The sequence below is a fragment of the Ochotona curzoniae genome, unplaced genomic scaffold (assembly GCF_017591425.1).
Source record: "Ochotona curzoniae isolate NIBS_2020 unplaced genomic scaffold, NIBS_Ocur_1.0 scaffold_4701, whole genome shotgun sequence".
In the NCBI taxonomy this organism is placed as follows: Eukaryota; Metazoa; Chordata; class Mammalia; order Lagomorpha; family Ochotonidae; genus Ochotona; species Ochotona curzoniae.
The window spans coordinates 68,607,517-68,626,516 of NW_024467122.1; the positions used below are offsets into that span (position 1 = coordinate 68,607,517).

General features: G+C 41.8%; 1 protein-coding gene across 1 annotated transcript in view; it reads left to right on the top strand.

The window, feature by feature from the left end:
• ZNF609 (zinc finger protein 609) overlaps positions 1-19,000 on the top strand; it is a 204,990-nt gene that overhangs the window by 7,056 nt on the left and 178,934 nt on the right. The window contains exon 2 of the mRNA XM_040969705.1: positions 18,063-18,936. Coding sequence (XP_040825639.1) covers positions 18,190-18,936 — 747 coding nt within the window. The 5' untranslated portion in view covers positions 18,063-18,189. The remainder of the gene's footprint in view (positions 1-18,062; positions 18,937-19,000) is intronic.

Consider the following 19,000-nt stretch of genomic DNA (forward strand, 5'->3'; position numbering starts at 1 on the left):
AGCAGGGAACTGGATGGGAAGTGGAGCAGATGGAACACCCACTGGTGCCCATATGGGATTCTGGTGAGAATAGCCATTGAACCATCATATTAGGCCCTTTTCTTTCTTTTTTCTTTATCTCTCTCCTTCCCTTCTTCCTTCTTTTCTCTGTGTTTGTTTCTCTTTTTCTTTCTCCCTCTCTTTTTTCTTTCTCTCTCTTTTCTTCCTTTTGAAAGACATAGTGATGGAAAGAGAAGAGACATAGAAGTATCTTCCATCTGTTGGCTTATTCTCCAAGTATTCATAAGAGCTAGGGCTTTGCCAGGCTGAAGCCTAGAGCCGGGGGCTCCATCCCACCATGTGGGTGGCAGTAACCCTAGTACTTGAAGGACATTAGCAGGAAATTGGATCTGAAGTGTGGAGTGGTTGGTACTTGAGCCTGCGCTTGGATGAAGGATGATAGCTCTGCCATACCTACCCATAATATTAGTTGTAATGCTGAAAATGTAAATTGGTGATATTTGCTGAAATATGACTAACAAAAGATGTACCTGAAATATACCATAAAATGGATTGAGAGGTTCAAATTGGTGGTTATCTGTGGGAACTTTGAGATTAATGTTTGAAAATCTTTAGTTTCGATTAGTTTTAAGAGAATGAAATTGTGTAATCAAGTTGTTAATTCCCAAGATTAGGATTTTTGTGAAGCATTGGCAGGTAACTCTTGGATCTGGAACCTCTCTAAATAGCAGCTAATTTTTTTTTTTTCAGTTATCTCCCCCCCTTTTTTTTCTTAGCTAGACCTAAATGGTTGAAAGATAATGATCTTTCAGTCTTTTGTTAATTTGGCAGAATCATGTTCTTAATCCACCTTTGAACATTGGAAGTAGCATTCACTATTTCTAAATTTGTACTTCAAATATCCATTGGTCTGGAACAGAAAAATTTGGTGGGTGGAACTGTTATTTGTTTTGGATCACAAAAAGTCCTGAGAGTGCTTTGCTTTACTCCCAGCCATCTGCAGCACATTGTCAATTTTCAGGTAATCTGAAGGTTATTTTGGGAAGTGTTCCACTTGAATGTGAAATTTCAGAAAAAAAATTATATTAAAATATAAGCAGTTTTCATAGGTGGGTTTAAAAAAAATACGTGTCAAGTACACCATGAGGAAAGCATAGTGGATTGGAAAGGGGCCAGAGCAAGTGTGAGGCAACCATTGGAAATCAGACCACAGCCTGAAATCCTGGATCCTGGCCGTTAGTCCGCATTACACGTGTGTGCCATACTGTGCAGGGGTACCACATGATATGCTGGGGCCACCTGTAGTTTCTTAGACCGTAGTTAAGTATTTGCGAAGGAAGGCAACAGCGCCTGCTCTATCCTCTGTGTAACGTACAGTCAGTAGGTTTTTGGTATGTTATCAGTAATGTTGCTAACTTCATTCCTAGGAGTGGCACTCTGAGGCTGGTTGGAATGAACTTTCATTCATAGCAGCAGAAGTAGATGTCAAGAGTCTTATTAAACTTTATGTACAAATTGTGAAACTTGCCTTGAACTCAGCATTGTCTGTGTTCTAGATCCATGTCCTGAAGAATGGCATCGGAATTGAACAATACGGAGAGAAATGGACTTATGAAATTTATGGGGTATATTAATCTGAAAGGTATACAGGAAAGAGGAAAATTTTTTTCTACTTGGCATCTACTTTCAAATGTAGTTCTAGTCCATAACTTCTTAAGCCTGTCTATCCTTTTCTCCTCTGATCATTGCTGTTTTTTCAGTTTCCTTGGCTCAAAACTTTAGATTGATATTTTCTTTTTCTCTTCCATAGCATCTTGTCTGACCAAATTGATTATCTGGTTGTTCCATCTTACTGTTTCATTTGGCCTAGTTCAGATTTTCATCTTCTGTGATCTCTGTAATCTTATGGTAAACTACTATGTTTTTAAAATATTTTATTTGGTTTATTTAAAAGTCAAGGAGGGAGAAACATTGTGGCATAGCAAGTTAGCTGCCATCTGGGATGCTGCTATTTCATATGGGTGCTGGTTCGTGTTGCAGATACTAAACTTCTGATCCCTGGTAATGTTCTTAGGAAAGCAGTACAAGATGGCTGAAGTGCTTAAACACGACCACCCATGTCAGAGACCAGGAAAAACTGGTTTCTGACTTTCCCCTGGACCAACCATGGCTGTTATGGCCATTCCAGGAGGGCACACAATGAAGAAGCTCAACAGATTTAAGTTTTAATTTGATCATCTTATTTCTTGCTGAAAAACCTTTAATGGCTGCTGTTTTCTATGAAGGATAGCTTGAAGATACTGTTTAATGTGTACCAAATCTGACTTTCCTTAGCCGTATTTCAAAGGTAATAGCCATTCCTCCAACTTACTTTTCGTTTTCAGACTCTGCTTGAGTTTTTTCTTCTTTTGTAATGCCCATCCTTTCCCCCATGGCATCCAGCTCCTAAATTCAACCTTTCCTTCAGGTGAGCAAAGAATTTTCTCTTTGTCCTGAAGCCTTGCTACTCCACTTCTTTCTACCTATCTCCGGAATGATTTTATCTTCCTCTGTGCCTCTTATTTATTTATTTGCTTTTTTTCTCCAAAAGATTTATTTTATTACAAAGTCAGTTACACCGAGAGGAGGAGAGACAGAGAGGAAAATCTTCCATCCAATGATTCACTCCCCAAGTGACTGCCTTGGCCGGTGCTGCACCGATCTGAAGCCAGGAGCCAGGAGCTTCTTCAGAGTCTCCCACTTGGGTACACAATCCCAAGACTTTGGGTTGTCCTCAGCTGCTTTCCCAGGCCACAGACAGGGAGCTGGATGGGAAGAAAGACCACTGGGATTAGAACCGGTGCTCATATGGGATCCCAGCATGTTCAAGGAGAGGATTTTAGCCACTAGGCCACTGTGCTGGGCCCTATTTGCATTTTTAAAAAGATTTATTTATTTTTATTGTAAAGTCAGATATACAGAGAGGAGGAAGGATAGAGATCTTCCATTCAATTATTCATTCCTCAAGTGGCTGCAATGGCTGGAGCTGCACTGATCTGAAGCCAGGAACTTGGAGCCTCTTCTGGGTTTCCCACATGGATGCAGTCAGGGTCCCAAGGCTTTAGGCCACCTTTCACTACTTTCAGAGAGCTAGATGAGAAATGGAGCAGCTGGGACATGAACTGGCACCCATATGGGATCTCAGCAAAAGCAAGGCAAGGACTTTAGCCACTAGGCTACCACTCCAGGCCCTATTTGCATTTTATTTGAAAGGCAGATAAACAGAATTTCCATCTACTGATTCATTCCTCCAGTGTTTGTAGCAGCCACGTGGAGACAAGCCAGACCCGAGTGCCTGGAACTTAATCCAGTCTCTCATTCGAGTGACATGGACCCAAGTACTTGACCATCACCTGCCTCCCGGGGTGTGCATTAGTGAGAAGCTGGGTCTAAAGGGGGTAAGGGACTCAAATGAGGCACTCTGACTCAGACACGGGTGGTTACCTGCTGTGCCCCATACCAGCCTATTCCTCTAGATCTCTTTTCCTAGAATCTGTGTTATAGCACTTTTTCATGTGATCTCTCCTGTCATGTTCTTTTCTCCTGGCTGCTCTTCTGGCTGGCATTCCTGGAAGCTAATCAGGGTGGGACTTGCAGTCGGTCCTGTCTAGAAGACACCAGGGGACAGAACTGCTGGAGGCCTTATAACTACTTTCTGAGCTGGTAGGATTTACCTTCCAATTAACGGGGCCTTGGGTACACCTGGAGGAATATGTAAGTTGGACTTTTGAAGTAGCTGATCCAGCCTCTTCTTCAAAGAAAGAAACCCATTGTTATGAAATTCCTCTTTCAATGTAGGCTTTGGCAATTCTCTTGGGGGAGACTTTAAAAACACTTTCTGGGGTGGGCATTTAGCACAACAGTTGTGACCCCCTCAATCCTGGGTTCAGTCCCTAGTTCCTGACTACAGCTTTCTGCACGTGCACCTTGGGAGGCAGTGGTGACAGTGATGGCTTAGAGCACTGGATTCCTGTTACCCACATGGCAGATCTGGATTGAGTTCCTCGCTTCCAAGCTTGAATATTGACCTTTGAGGGGTGAAGTGGCAGATGGGAGCTTGCTCTTTCTGCTTCTCCTATAAAAATAAAATAAGCTTTCAAAGAGTATGTGCTATACTCCCGATTATATGATGAGTTTTCAGGTTATGGTACTTTGGTTCTTCTCAGCACGTTAGCTATGTCTTAGAAGTCTCAGGACCTAATTCAGCAGCCTAAAATGCAGATGTCTTATGTTCAGAGGCTCTCTTGTGTGAGTTGTGCATTGTGAATTATTTTCCTTGCCTGCCCTCTTCTACCCATCTGCAACTTCATTGGTTTTCGTGTCTCTTTATTCCTTACCTGAAGCTATTGGAAGTAGAAGTTCCTTAGCCTAGACTTCATTGTGGTAACTGGTTGGGAGCTAAAATTCCTACCTGATATATAAAAGGTGGATTGTCTTGTTTATACTCTTGAATTATAAAAAGTGCAACTTGTGGACATCATGCGCTGCGTGGTGTCTGCTGTATACTATTTGAGGTAGCTGAGGTACACAGTATATTGGGACTGGTTCACTTTATTTTTAGTCATTTGCATTACCAGATTGTACAGTTGCCGTTCGTAAGAAGACCCATTTGACACTTTATAAAAATGTAGTCTTTTTTTTTTTTTTAAGATTTATTCATTTTCAACTGAAAAGCGATTTTACTGAAAGAGAGAGATAGTGAGAGAAGGTCTTCCATCTGTTGATATATTTCACGAATGAATGCAACATTCTGCTGTTTTCCTAGATGCATCGGCAGGAATATGATTGGAATTGGAGTAGGCAGGACTTGAACCAGTACCAGTATGGGATGCCAGCATTGCAGGCAGTGTCTCAGTGTGCTGCAACAACATTGGGCCTCAGATGTGTACTTGTTTTTTTTTTTTTCTTAAGATTTATTTTATTTTAATTGGAAAGGTAGATATACAGAGAGGAGAGACAGAGAGAAGATTTTCCGTCCGATGATTCACTCGCCAAGTGGCCGCAGCGGCTGGAGCTGAGCCAATCTGAAGCCAGAAGCCTCTTCCGGATCTCCCACGTGGGTGCAGGGTCCCAAAGCTTTGGGCCATCCTTGACTGCTTTCCTGGGCCACAGGCAGGGAGCTGGATGGGAAGCGGGGCTGCCGGGATTAGAACCGGTGCCCATATGGGATCCCGGGTGTGCAAGGCAAGGACTTTAACCACTGCGCCACCGCGCCAGGCCCTGTACTTGTTTTTAAAAAGTATTTTTCTGTGGATCAGGGATTTGGCACAGTAGTTAAGATGCTGTTGGGAGGCCTGAATCCCTTCTTATAAGACCTGGATTTGAGTTAGGGCTTTGGTTTTCATCCTGCTTGGATTCACCATGGGAGGGAGCAGAAAATACCTCAAGTTCTTGGGTCACTGCCACCCATTCTCTTACTTGCCTAGGCCATTAGCAGGAAGCTGGATCAGAAGTGGAGCAGCCAATACTACATATATGGGATGTCAGCCCTCAGATACCTATTTTAAAACTTCAGTCACAGAGTGGTAAAAATTATTTGTCAACCAGAAAAAGTACTTTCTGACGGTAAACACTTACCTGTGTCTGCAGTTAACTTTTCAGTTCTGAAACTAGGGTGACTGTTGTGGCTTAACAGATAAGCCACCACTTGGGATACTCACATTTCATATATCGTAGTGCCAGCTCAAGTCATGGCACCTCTGCTCTTAATCTAGCTCCTGCTAATGCATCTTAGGAGGCAGAAGAGTATGGTTGCAGTTCTTGGGCTTCTGTCACTTATGTGGGAGACTTAGATGGGGTTCCTGGCTGCTAACTTTGGCTTGGCTCAGCCTCACTCCTGTAGGCATTTGGACAGTGAGCTGTTTTCTCTTCTCTTTCTCTCTCTGTGTGTCATTCTACCTTTCAAACTGATAAAAGTAAGTATTTAAAAATTTTATTTGAGAGCTAAGCTCTGAAAGTTGCTAGTTTTTCTGTAAGGTAGGCTTTAACTAAAATGAGGTTATTTATAATCTTTTATTGTTTTTGTTAAAGTAAATAGTGTAGAAAATTATATTGAGTTTGATTTCAGATTGCTGTTCCAGTTTCTACAGATAGCATTACATTATACATGGTATGCTAATTATTACAGATATTTACAGGTGAAGTGACAGGCTCAAATAGGTATGGTGTCTTGCCTAAGGCTGTTGTATATCTAGCGGGGTGGAGTTCCTGGTTCCTGACTTCAGCCTGGCCCAGTTCTAGCTGTTACAACCATTTGGGAAGTGAACTAGCAGATGAAAGGTGACACTGTTTCTGTCTCCTCATGAGTATGTGTACCCCCGTCCCCAACCTGCATTCTTCCTTTCAAATAAATATTAAAAAAAAAAAAAAAACAGAAAGTCAAAACTGCTTTCTTAGGATGAATAACTTCTAACAGTTGCAGTTCTCCAAGGAAACTAGGAATCTTGCTAAACTGTTCCTAGAAAAATTAGCTGTGTGTGCTGCCAGAGAAACCCAGGGCATCATTAGAAAGCGAATCAGGAACCACATAAACAAAGATAAAAATAAACTTCCCTGTGTAAAGCCAAGGTTTATATTTGTGACACTGTATATTCTGTTGATTCCCAAGCATGCATCTTGGAGCTTCTTGTAACAAAAGGATAGGAAGGCTTTAATGAGGACATGTCAAGAAGAAAATTCAGCTTATAAAAACAAAAGGAGTATTATCAGACCCTGCCAAGTGATGAAAAGAAGCTACAGACTTGGTCCAGTTACAAACAGCACTTTTCAAAAGGAAGTGAATTTAGCTTCATTATTGGGCTAACCTTAAAAATAGTAAATAAATGTGTTAACCCTAGAAGTCATACAAATTAAACATCAAAAGGGTAAACAAGGTATTTGTGACTTTTAAATTAAACTGTTAGGTTATTGTAGTCTCAAGTTGTAGCAGTAATGCAGAGAGCTCTCTTTCCGTAGTTTTGCCCAGTGATATTGTCTTGTTAAAGTATGATACAGCACTGATATAGATATAGTTCATCCCTTTTGTTATATTTCCCTGGTTTTATTTATTGGTTGGTTTTGAAAGAGTGGCAGGAATAAAAAAAAAAAAAACTCTTCCACATGCTGGCTTACTTTTCAAATGCCAATAGCCAGAGTTGGGCCAGCCCAAAGCTCAGGCTGAAGCTCCCCGTGGCTATCTGAAACCTGATTTCCTCCCCCTCTAGTTTTGTGCAATTTTGTTACTTTTGTGTGTTCATTCTACCTCCCCCACCTCTGTGGTCAAGATAAAGAACCTTCACCACACTGTTTTTCTTTTTGTAACAGTTTCTGCTGCACTCCTACTGCCTACTTCTTCCATTTCCCGCAAAAACGAATTACTGAACTGATACATTTTATAATACCTTATTAGTGGAATCTGGAGATATCTTGAGGGAGTATGTCTTTAACTTTTTTTTTTTAATTATGTAAAGCTTTATTGTATTAAAGTAACGGATCATTTAGAAAAAAATTGTTTTTTTTATGAATTTTGTGCTAAAAGTCAAAGGGTACTGCAGCTTTCGTTATCATTTTTTAAGGTTCATTAATTCTTTGAAAGAATAACAGAACTTTCATCAGCTGAGTCACGTACCAAATGGCCAGAACAGCTGAGGCTGGGCTTCACAGGTGCATTGTCAGGAAACTGGATTGAAAGTGCAGTAAATAATAGCTAGGGCTAGGCCAGACAGGAACCAGAACCTGCATACAGGTCTCTCACTTGGGTAGAAAGGCCTAAGGACTTTAACTGTCTTCTGCTGCTTTCCCAGGTTCATTCAAAGGAAGATAGAACAGAAATGGAGAAGCCAGGACTCAAACAGGTGCCTGTATAGCATGCCATCCTTACAGGCAGCAGCTTTTCTTGCTGTGCCACAGTGCCATCCCTCAACTTAAATTGTTCTCAGCTCATGTAGTGTTTCTTAGGACATAGCCCCATGTAAGTTCAGGAGCATCTATATGTAAGTGTTCCCAGGATTTGGTTTAGAACACCTGGTTTGTGGACTAGTCCTGTTTTGGGGAACAGTGTGCATAGACAAAACTGTTGGAAGGCTACTAGAGTACTCAGAAACAGACATTTTAAGAAATGTGGGCCCAGCATGGTGGCCTAGCAGCTAAAGTCCTCGCCTTGAACATGCCAGGATCCCATATGGGTTCTAATCCCGGCAGTCCCGCTTCCATCCAGCTGCTTGGTTGTGGCCTGGGAAAGCAGTTGAGGATGGCCCAAGGCTTTGGGAACCTGGATCTGTGTGGGAGACCTGGAGGAAATTCCTGGCTCCTGGCTTCAGATCAGCGCAGTGCCAGCCATTGCCGTCACATGGGAATGACTCATCAGACGGAAGATCTTCCTCTCTGTCTCTCCTCCTCTTTGTATGTCTGATTTTCCAATTAAAAAAAAAAATGTGGGAAGTGTTTTGATTTTTATCATCCCTCTAGACTTAATAGATGTGTATTCTATATCCTAGAGAGAGGAATCCACTTTGTGACCTAGTAGATTTGAAGACTTTCGATAATTAAGATACTTTTTAACATTTGATGAATCAGCCTGAAGAATGGAGAGGTGAAATGCTAGCTGGGCCCTATTATGATTCTACTGATTTAAAAAGCCAGTGTTAATCTAGTCATTTTCTGACCAAAATTTGACATTTGTTGGACATGGTCTTAGGAACCAGACACTTGGTCTGTCTGTCTTTCTCTCTCTTTTCTTCCTTCCTTCCTTCCTTCCCTCTTTCTTTCTTTCTTTCTTTCTTTCTTTCTTTCTTTCTTTCTTTCTTTCTTTCTTTCTTTCTTTCTTTCTTTCTTTTCCTCTGTCTCTCTCTCTCTTTCAGATTTATATGCTTGAAAGGCAAAGTGACAAGGAGAGAGTGAATGAGAAAGGAGAGAGATCATCTGTTGTCTTTCCAGGTGCATCAGTACAAAACTGGATAAAGAAGCACAGTAGCTGGGACTCATCAGGTACTCTGAAGTGGGATCTGTGCGTCCTAAGCAGTGACTTAATACTGTGTCACAACATTAGCCCCTCTTTGAGATCTCTGAAGTATTAGCTGTCTCCAGTAATCCCTCTCCCTTCCCCCAGCCCCGGAATTTGTCCTTAATTTCTCTTTATCACCGACAAGTTTACCTTTGGGATAAGAAGCAACATTAAGGACCAAGCAGTTTTCCAGTTATGAGAGTAAGGGGTGGACTGCATCTCTTTTAATATTTACTTTAGATAATCTTTGCCTTTTGCTTCTTGGCTTGCTTAACACGTAGGTCTGGGTGTCAGTGTTTTTCTTTGTGGATCAATTTCACCAAATGAATCCCTACGGAGTTAGGATTGAATTATTTACGTACTCAGTATGCATTTAGCCTGTTGTGAGATTCATACTAGCATAACAGTACTGTCAAACCCCAACAATCTAAACCTAAAGCCATGGTGAACAGCTGTGTCCTCTGGGAAGTGTCAGTCATTTGGGTGAAATGAATCAGGTCATAACCTTTGTCTTAGCGTAGCAGCCTGTGAGGACCATAAAACTATTTATGAGCTGCAGCATATAAAGACCCAGGGACTAAGAGATGCTACTTTGTCCTTAGGTGACACATGGTCAGATGAGCTCTGTTGAATTGGATCTGCCTTCTCAAATTGGCACTGTTAGTTTGTGCTTTATCTAATCTCCATTGGAGATATAGGCTGAGAGCTGCTGTACTTGAGGAGATGACACAGCTCCTTTGTTACAGTAATTAGTGTAATAAATTAGGGCAGAGGCCCAAGGGAAGTTGATTGTTTCTCAGTAGAGTCCTAGGTGGAAATTCAGTTGATTAGTGCGCTCCCATGGCAGGTGGAGAGGAAGATGCCTGTTCTTCCAGCTGACTGAGCTCAGAGTTGCTGAGGATGGTTTTCTGTTAGACTATCCTCACCTGAGGTTGCCTGAGGATGAAGTGATTTTATTAAGGCACATCTGGAATTCAGGGAAGATAGCAATTTTGTCCTAACCTAATGGCTTATTGACAGTTTCCTGGGGCATTAAACGCAGTGTGCTTTGGATTTGAAGTTCTGGCCATTCAGTGTGGTCAGCAACCTACTAAGTTGGAACAGTTAGTAAAAGAGAGAGTTTAAATGTTAAAACCATGAGCTTTGAGGTTTACGCATCACATGCCTGCAACAGCCAAGGATAGGACCCGCCATAGCCAGGGCCAGAAATTCCATCTGGGTCCTGGTGTGGATGGCAGGGGCCCAGACACTTGAATTGTCATTCAGTGACTCCCAAAAGTGCATTTGCAGGAGGCTGATCAGAAGTGCAATAGTAGGCCTCAAATTAGCACTCTGATATGACTGCAGGAATCCCAAGCAGCAGCTTAATACACAGAGCCACAGTACCCATTCCCATAAACATTTTTAAAAAGACATTTTTATTTTATTTTGAAAGATTTATTTATTTTTAATGGAAAGGCAGATTTATAGAGAGAAGGAGAGAGAAAAATCTTCCATTCACTGATGCACTCCCTGAGTGGCTGTAAAAGGTGGCGCTGAACCTATTTGAAGCCAGTGCCAGGAACAACTGCTGGGTCTCCCACATGGATACGGGGTTCCAAGGCTTTGGCCCATCCTTTACTGCTCTTCCAGGCCACAAGCAGGGAGCTGATGGGATGTGGGGCAGATAGGAGAAGAACCAGCGCCCATATGGGATCCTGGTGCTTGCAAGGGCAGGATTTAGCCACTGAACCATAGAGCCAGAGCCCATTTTTCTTTATTTTAAATGACTGATAAAATGATAAATGATGTCAGACCCTTATCAGAATTGTGAATCTCTTAATTTTTAATTATATTTTCCAGGTTTGTATCCTTATAATATGCTTAGAACATGGTAAATTCTGTCTCCATTTTACAATGAGAAAAATAATATTTAATGAAGCAACTTGGCCAGTGTCAGGGAACATTTGAATCTAGAAATCACACCTCCTGTTTTTAAGTCTGGTGCTTTTTTTTTTCTCTTAAACTATACCATATTATAGCATTTGTTTTACTTTGACATGTCTACAGCTTTTGGAAGACAGATTGTCCTGATATCAATACATAAGACCCAAGTTTCCAAGCACATTGAGAACACTTGGTCAGGCCAACATCTGTAAGAAGATTGGCTTAATAGAGGAGAGATCATTTACAGTAGAACAGAACTGAACGATTTGTGCTTAGACTGAATCTTCTCTCCTTGAAGTCCTACTGTGGTCACAGAGCTCTAGGTGGAGAAAGGAATACTGTTTTTCTTGTTATATTTGAACATATGTAGGATCCAGATGCTGGTTTTGCCTTCTGGGCAGGGGTAGAGACCTCACATGAAAACTTGTTTTCATTCTTAGCCTTCTTGAAAGTCTTGCTCGTTTCCGAGGGAAAAAGGTAGAATTTTGTGGCATGTGCCCTCAGAAAAGCAAGTACTGACCTAAATTGCATGATTTATGACTGTGCTGTACTTTGGGCTGGAAGACTAAGGGATGGATTTGGGCTTCAAGCAGGAACTGGAATCTGAACCTCTATTGTGATGGGCTGGTTTCTTTAGCGTGACTACTTTAGGTGGGTACAGGCTATGTAGTAATAGACTGCTTATCACAGCCTATCTTGGTCTCTTACCTGTATTCAGGAGTTACTAGGTAATTAGGTATAGCAACAAGACACAAATAATATTGACAAATCATGATGCATAAATGATTCCCATGTCTGGGATTTGAGGTCTTAAATAGACAAGTGGAGCATGATTAGGCAGGCAGGAGAAGAAAGTGCTCAGAGAGCTGTGGGTGGTTGTAGGTGCTTGGTGGTATCTAGGATATGGGTTCCCATGGTCTGCAGTCTGTCTGCCACGGAAGCAAGAGGTCAACGCTTTTTCATTTCCAGTTAGCTTGTTCATTACCCTACCTCCTGGGCTTCAACATCTCTGCAGTGAACTGTCAGAGAGTTGATTATTAGCTATATAAGGCCAGGGATGCTTAAGGAAGCAGATGGGAAGTGGTTTGGCTGTTGCAGCCAGGCTGATTAAAGATTCCTTGGCAGTTCTACAAACGTGTCTTTGGAAATGTACCATCAAAGTGACTGTGAAACCTGCAGACTTCAGAAAGTTGATTTTTTGACAAGTCACCTGGTAGAAAGTAGTACTTGTGAAAACCCTTTCCCTATCCAAAATAGGATAGGGGCTTTCTAAAACAACATTAGAGCTATGAAAGATTGATCTTCAGGATGCTTGTTTGCATGGTTAGTTTTCTGGCAGGGAGAGAACTTTTTATTTATTTTATGTTTGTATTGGTTTTGTTTTTTATTGCTTTTGTTTAAAGAACTTAGAAACTTTTTGACATTTTATTGGGAAGGCAGATTTATAGAGAGGAGAGACTTTTTGATGGTACATTAATGGAATTGTAGATGAGAAAAAGGCCCTGGATATGTCGAGTAATCCTGTCACATGCAGGCTAATCTTATGTAGTTGCTTGACAGGTGATTATGCTTTTTCTGCTCACTTTCAGTGGTAATGGCGTGGCCTCCTTAAATATGGTGGGTCATTGCTGGGAACCTTACGTAATTTAATTTTTTCCTGAGTTAAACATCTGTCTTTCTGTAATTTCTACTCACGGATCTCATTTCTGTTCTCACCATTAAAGAATAGCTTTCTCTTTGCCACACTGCAACAACCATGTATTTGAGTCTGACCAGCCTGACTCCCTTCAGTGTTCTCCTTTCCAGACTAAGGAATCCTTGTTTCTAAGACCTTCCTTCTCAGGAATTGGCCTTCCAGTTTTTTATTGTATAGTATTATTTCATTTGTCCAATGAATAGCTCACTTAAGATGTAGAAATGAATACAAACCATCAGTTGCTTCATCTCCAGCTCCCTTTTCAGAAGAAACTTTAAAAACATGGCAGAAATATTATGTGCTTACTAGAAAAAACCAACCAGAGAAACCAAAACAACAATTTGTTATCCTCTGTAAAATTGCAACAAAGAATTTGAGCAAGTGGTGTTTTTATAATTTAGGTCTTTTCTTTTTTTTTTTTCCTTGGTGTCAAACATGAACTGTTAAGCTACAGTATTATTATAAAGCCGTGATTTGCCTCACATTTTTTTCAGGAACATTTTGTATATCTTAGGTTTCCAGATTACAAAATTTACTTAGTATTTGCATTTATAAAACTACCTAAGTTTATGCTACATTGAACTATTTTTATTTTTTACTTTAGACAGTTCTTTTTTTTTTTTTAAGATTTATTTATTTATTGGAAAGTCAGATATACAGAGAGGAGGAGAGACAGAGAGGAAGATCTTCCGTCTGATGATTCACTCCCCAAGTGTGCGCAACGGCCGATGCTGTGCTGATTCAAAGCCAGGATCCAGGAACTTCTTCCAGGTATCCCACACGGGTGCAGGGTCCCAAGGCTTTGGGCCATCCTCAACTGCTTTCCCAGGCCACAAACAGGGAGCTGCCGGGATTATAACCGGCGCCCATATGGGATCCCGGGGCATTCAAGGCGAGGACTTAAGCTGCTAGGCCACATTGCCAGGCCCACTTTAGACAGTTCTTAAAAAGTAAGATGGATATGTATTATTCTTAGATAACTAAAAGTAATATTTTTATCAATAATGACTAGGCTCAGTATAAGACTCTTGACTATAAACATCTTTCTTCAGAATTCTATAGAATTTGATTCTGTTACCAATTTATAGTGCAGAGCAGGGGCTGGCACCATGGCAACTAGTAGGCAAATTTTGTGCCCTCATATTGGCATCTCATATGGGTACCAGTTCATGTCCTGGCTGATATTCTCCTCATCCAGCTTTCTGCTTATGATCTGGGAAAGCAGCAGAGAATGACTCAAGTCCTTGGGACTCTGGACCCATGTAGGAGACCTAGAAGAAGCTCGTGCCTTCTGGTTATAGATCAGCTCATTTCTGGCCATTATGGCCATTTGTGGAGTGAGCCAGCAGATGGAAGACCTCTTTTTCTGTCTCTCCTACTCTCTGTTAAGTCTTTAAAAAAAAGAAAAAGAAAGAAACTTTAAAAAAATATTACAGAGTCATCTGAAGTTGGCTCAGTTTTTGTCCTCTAATTTAAAAATGTTGACAGAGCTTGGGAAAATTTGGCTTTTTTAGTTATTTTGCTGAAGGCCTGGTGTGATGGCTCAATTGGCTAATCTTCTACCTACTGGGATCCTATATGAGTGCCAGTTCATGTTCTGGCTGCCCCGCTTCCCATCCAGCTCCCTGCTTGTGGCCTGGGAAAGCAATAGAGGACAGCCCAAAGCCTTGGGGCCCTTTACCCACGTGGGAGACCCGGAAGAAGTTTCTGGTTTTGGATCAGCTCAGCTCTGGCTATTGTGGTCACTTGGGGAGTCAACCAGAAGATTGAAGATCTGTCTCTCCTCTCTGTAAATCTGTCTTTCTAATAAAATATAAATCTTAAAAAAAATTGTTTTGCCGAAAATTTAGTGAATCTTTGCATTTGCATGTAAGATCTTTACTCAGCTTAAGATGTTATTCATTTAGTATGTCTATGATAGGTTACCTTCTATTTGTTCTAATGGTATTCAGTACTTTCTCTTTATTTCATTATTTTCTTTTCACTTTCCTTTTTCTTTGCATTTTGGAAAAAGATCTTCCATTTTCTTGTACTTCACTGATTCATTTTTCACAGTTAAATTCTTTTTTTTTTTTTTATTATTTTTTTTTCTTTTATTGGAAAGGTGGATATACAGAGAGGAGAGACAGAGAGGAAGATCTTCCGTCCGATGATTCACTCCCCAAGTGAGCGCAACGGGCCGATACTATGCCGATCCGAAGCCAGGAGCCTCTTCCGGGTCTCCCACGCGGGTGCAGGGTCCCAAAGCTTTGGGCCGTCCTTGACTGCTTTCCCGGGCCACAGGCAGGGAGCTGGAAGGGAAGCGGGGCTGCCGGGATTAGAACCGGCGCCCATATGGGATCCTGGGCGTGCAAGGCGAGGACCTTTAACCACTTGCGCCACCGCGCCGGGCCCCACAGTTAAAATCTTGTGCTTTTTGGATTTATGTCTGATTTTTAATTGATGCGGCATTTTTGTTATCTCTGCATTTTCTGTTTTTTGAAACTGTTATATGCTTTTGCTGTTTTAAAGGATCTATCTCTTTGTTTCAGCCTGTTACTTTTTTAATGCTGTGTCTTCGTTATTGGCATATTTTGGCAGTGTAGTAGTGGTGGAGCACTAAAATTGTTATTTCGTTGATATTATAATTTATATATTTATTTGGAAGGTAGAGTAACAGAACAAAAGTTCTGTTTTTAATTAAATTTTTAATTTGCTGGTTGCTTTACTCCCTAAATGGCAGTAGCAGCCAATATTAGGCCAAGCTGAAGTCAGAAGCCAAGGAACCTGAACTCCATCCAGGTTTCCCACATGAATGACAGGAGCTCAGGTACTTCAGCCATCACCTGCTGTCTTCCAGGCTCATGCAGAGGAAGCTAGATCAGGGCTCACTGTGGTGGTCTAGTGGCTAAAGTCCTCATCTTGAATGTTCTGGGATCCCATATGGGTGCTGGGTTCTAATCCTGGCAGCCCCGCTTCCCATCCAGCTCCCTGCTTGTGGCCCGGGAAAGCAGTAGAAGATGGGTCAAAGCTTTGGGACCCTGCACTCGCGTGGGAGACCTGGAAGAGGCTCCTGGTTCCAGCTCTTGCGGCCACTTGGGAAGATCTTTCTCTCTGTGTCTCCTCTGTGTATATCTGATTTTGCCATAAAAATAAAGAATTTTTTTTTTAAAGTAAGCTAGATCAGAGGCACTAAGTAGTCAGGACTTGAACTGGCACTCCCATGTGTGATGCTGGTGGTTCAAGCAGCAACTTAACCCACTGCATCAGAAGCTGTCTCTTTTAATATGTTTCAATGTTTTCCTTTATTTCTCCAAAGAGTCTCTTTAGTTATCATCTTATTTTCTAGAGGAAAGTCTTTTGAATCTAAGGAATGTCTTGTATTTTTAAGGATAAATAACTTGGTATTATTCTGATGACTGAATTATGTGCTGCTGACAGTGGGGCCCTGAAGGTTGTTGTTTAGCCTTAGGTTAAAGTGGGTTATGCTCTAAGCCTAGCTACAATTGCAAGACTGCATAGGTGATAAATTATAATGTGGAGAAGAATTGTGCTGTAATAATTCTCTATAGTGGAGATTCAGTTTTCATTCCCTTTGCCCAAAATGCCCTCTCAACTCCATGTTCCACAGCCTTATTTGCTGTTTTATTTGCTGTTATAGTTCCAGCACCTAATTTACTGTCTGGCACATGGTGGACAAGAAATAAATTTCAAGTGAATAAACACCTACTACACTATTCTTTCTTGGAGGCCAAATCTTCTTGTGTAGTGTTGAGAATTCCAAACAGTTTACTTGAAATTTCTTCCAAATCCTAGATCATTTTCAAAGGTACCATCTCTGCCTCTTTAGGATTATGTTTCCTTTGTGGATGACATTTTTGGGGGTTCATTTTTCCCCTGCACATACTTTTTGCTAATCATTTATGAAGTATCTGTGTGACTTGACATCTGCTAATAAACAGTGGTTGGTGTAGTTGATAGGAAGCTTTCTACTTGGGAAATGGATGTATTTTACTTTCAGGTCTCCAGCTAAATGGCCGATTAATGTGCATACCTCTCAAATATCACATTGCTAGCAAACATTCATCTGGTACAGCTCTTTTCTCCTAGGATGACATCTTTTCTTGCCCCTGCACTCTGGTTGCAGGTGAAAAAGTACTGTGTTAGCACTGTCCTAGCTGTAGCGTTTACCTGTTAGATATCCACTTTGCAGGATACATTGTGACACCACTGCTTGGTTGTCCACCCAGTTACCTTAAGGGTTATTCTCTAAATGGATGTAGAAAGATGATGGATAGAGGGATAAGCAAGGATGAAATTTAACATTTTCATAAGAAATCCCTGATTGGTGGATGTAGACTGCCTACTTTTCTAGATGCTAAAGCCCGTGGGCCTTCTGAGTCAGGAGACAGTGGGCTAATATAAATTGCCCTTTAATACCCTCCTCTCTTTCTCCTTTTTAAGTTAATCTCTGTTTTTGTGAGGCACTGATAGTCATCAATACAGTGCCATTAATCTTATATAAGTGCAGGAGACGGGACTGTGCCCTTGCTTTCTTGCTCTTTCACTCTGCCTTCACTGATGAATTAATTAAATAAAAACAAGCTGAAAAGAGTAGGTAGTTACCCCCACATCCAGGTGTTAGGGTTTTTGGTAAACATTCTTTTCCTTTTCTATGTTCATATTCAAGTGGAAAGAGGCAAAAGGCCAGACATAATTTGAAGCCTGGAGTTTGATAAGGCTGACTTAGCTAAGTTTTTATGACTCGAACTGGTTGCTTGAGTCCTGTCTCAGAGCTGTCTTCTTTGGTTGCAGGCTTTGCCCCTTCTCCCAAAGCTACATTTCTCTCAATTCTGTTTGCTTTTCTCTCTCACTCTTCTTTAACCATAACAGGACTGCCCTCCCCCATCCCATAGTAGAATGGCTAGGAAGACTTTACTCTTTAATAAGGTCAGACCCTTGTTTGAAGACTTTAAAACCTTTTGCTAGATTATGTTCTGAGTTTCTGATAATCAAGAAGCAAAGAGAAAGAGGGGTTGAGTGAAATTGTGCTAGAACTTGAACCTGTGAAACACCAAGGCCTGTTCCAATATGAGAGGGTTGCCAGCTGGCAATGGTAGTAGAAATTAGTCTCTAGAAGGGGAAGCTAACTGTAGAGTACTCATAGTTAAGACTTAACCACAGAATATCTGGGCTGTTGGAAAAATTGTTTCCCTCCCCCCTCCATGTCCTCCTCCCTCCCCCTGTTGGTGATGGAGTGGGAATTTAACATTTCCCTAGGTCCAATGTGGCTTGTTTAGAGATATAATTGAACCTGTTTGTCTTGTCCATTGTGATGTGATAGCTGCATAGGAAGGGTCTGTGTTGTGTGGGAGTTTGTTTCAGGCTGTGTCCTTGCCTGTATTGTTTCCTTTAACAGTTTTTTAAATTTTCTTTTTCCAGCAATGATGTTGTCCACTGGGCATGTACTGACCAATGTGGCAGGTCTGAGAACATAGCTGAAGCTGAAAATAGGAAAGCTGGGGGCAAGGAAGAGCCTTGAATCTTGAGGTGGGACGTTGACTCTAAGATGTCCTTGAGCAGTGGAGCCTCCGGAGGGAAAGGAGTGGATGCAAACCCGGTTGAGACATACGACAGTGGGGATGAATGGGACATTGGAGTAGGGAATCTCATCATTGACCTGGACGCCGATCTGGAAAAGGACCAGCAGAAACTGGAAATGTCAGGCTCAAAGGAGGTGGGGATACCAGCTCCCAATGCTGTGGCCACACTACCAGACAACATCAAGTTTGTGACCCCAGTGCCAGGCCCTCAAGGGAAGGAAGGCAAATCAAAATCCAAAAGGAATAAGAGTGGCAAAGACACTAGCAAACCCACTCCAGGGACTTCCTTGTTCACTCCAAGTGAGGGGGCAGCTAGCAAGAAAGAGGTGCAGGGGCGCTCAGCAGACGGTGCCAATGCAGGAGGCTTGGTTGCTGCCATTGCTCCCAAGGGCTCAGAGAAGGCGACTAAGGCATCTCGCAGTGTAGCTGGCTCCAAAAAGGAGAAGGAGAACAGTTCGTCTAAGAGCAAGAAGGAGAGAAGCGAAGGAGTGGGGACTTGTTCAGAAAAGGATCCTGGGGTCCTGCAGCCCGTTCCATTAGGAGGACGGGTTGGTCAGTATGATGGAAGTGCAGGGGTGGACACAGGCGCTGTGGAGCCACTTGGGAGTATAGCTATTGAGCCTGGGGCAGCGCTCAATCCTTTGGGAGCTAAACCGGAGCCAGAGGAAGGGGAGAATGAGTGTCGCCCGCTAAAGAAAGTGAAGTCTGAAAAGGTAAGAGGTGGCCAGATCTGGCTGCCCATTGCTAGTCAGAACTGCTTTGGACTAACCACCAAAT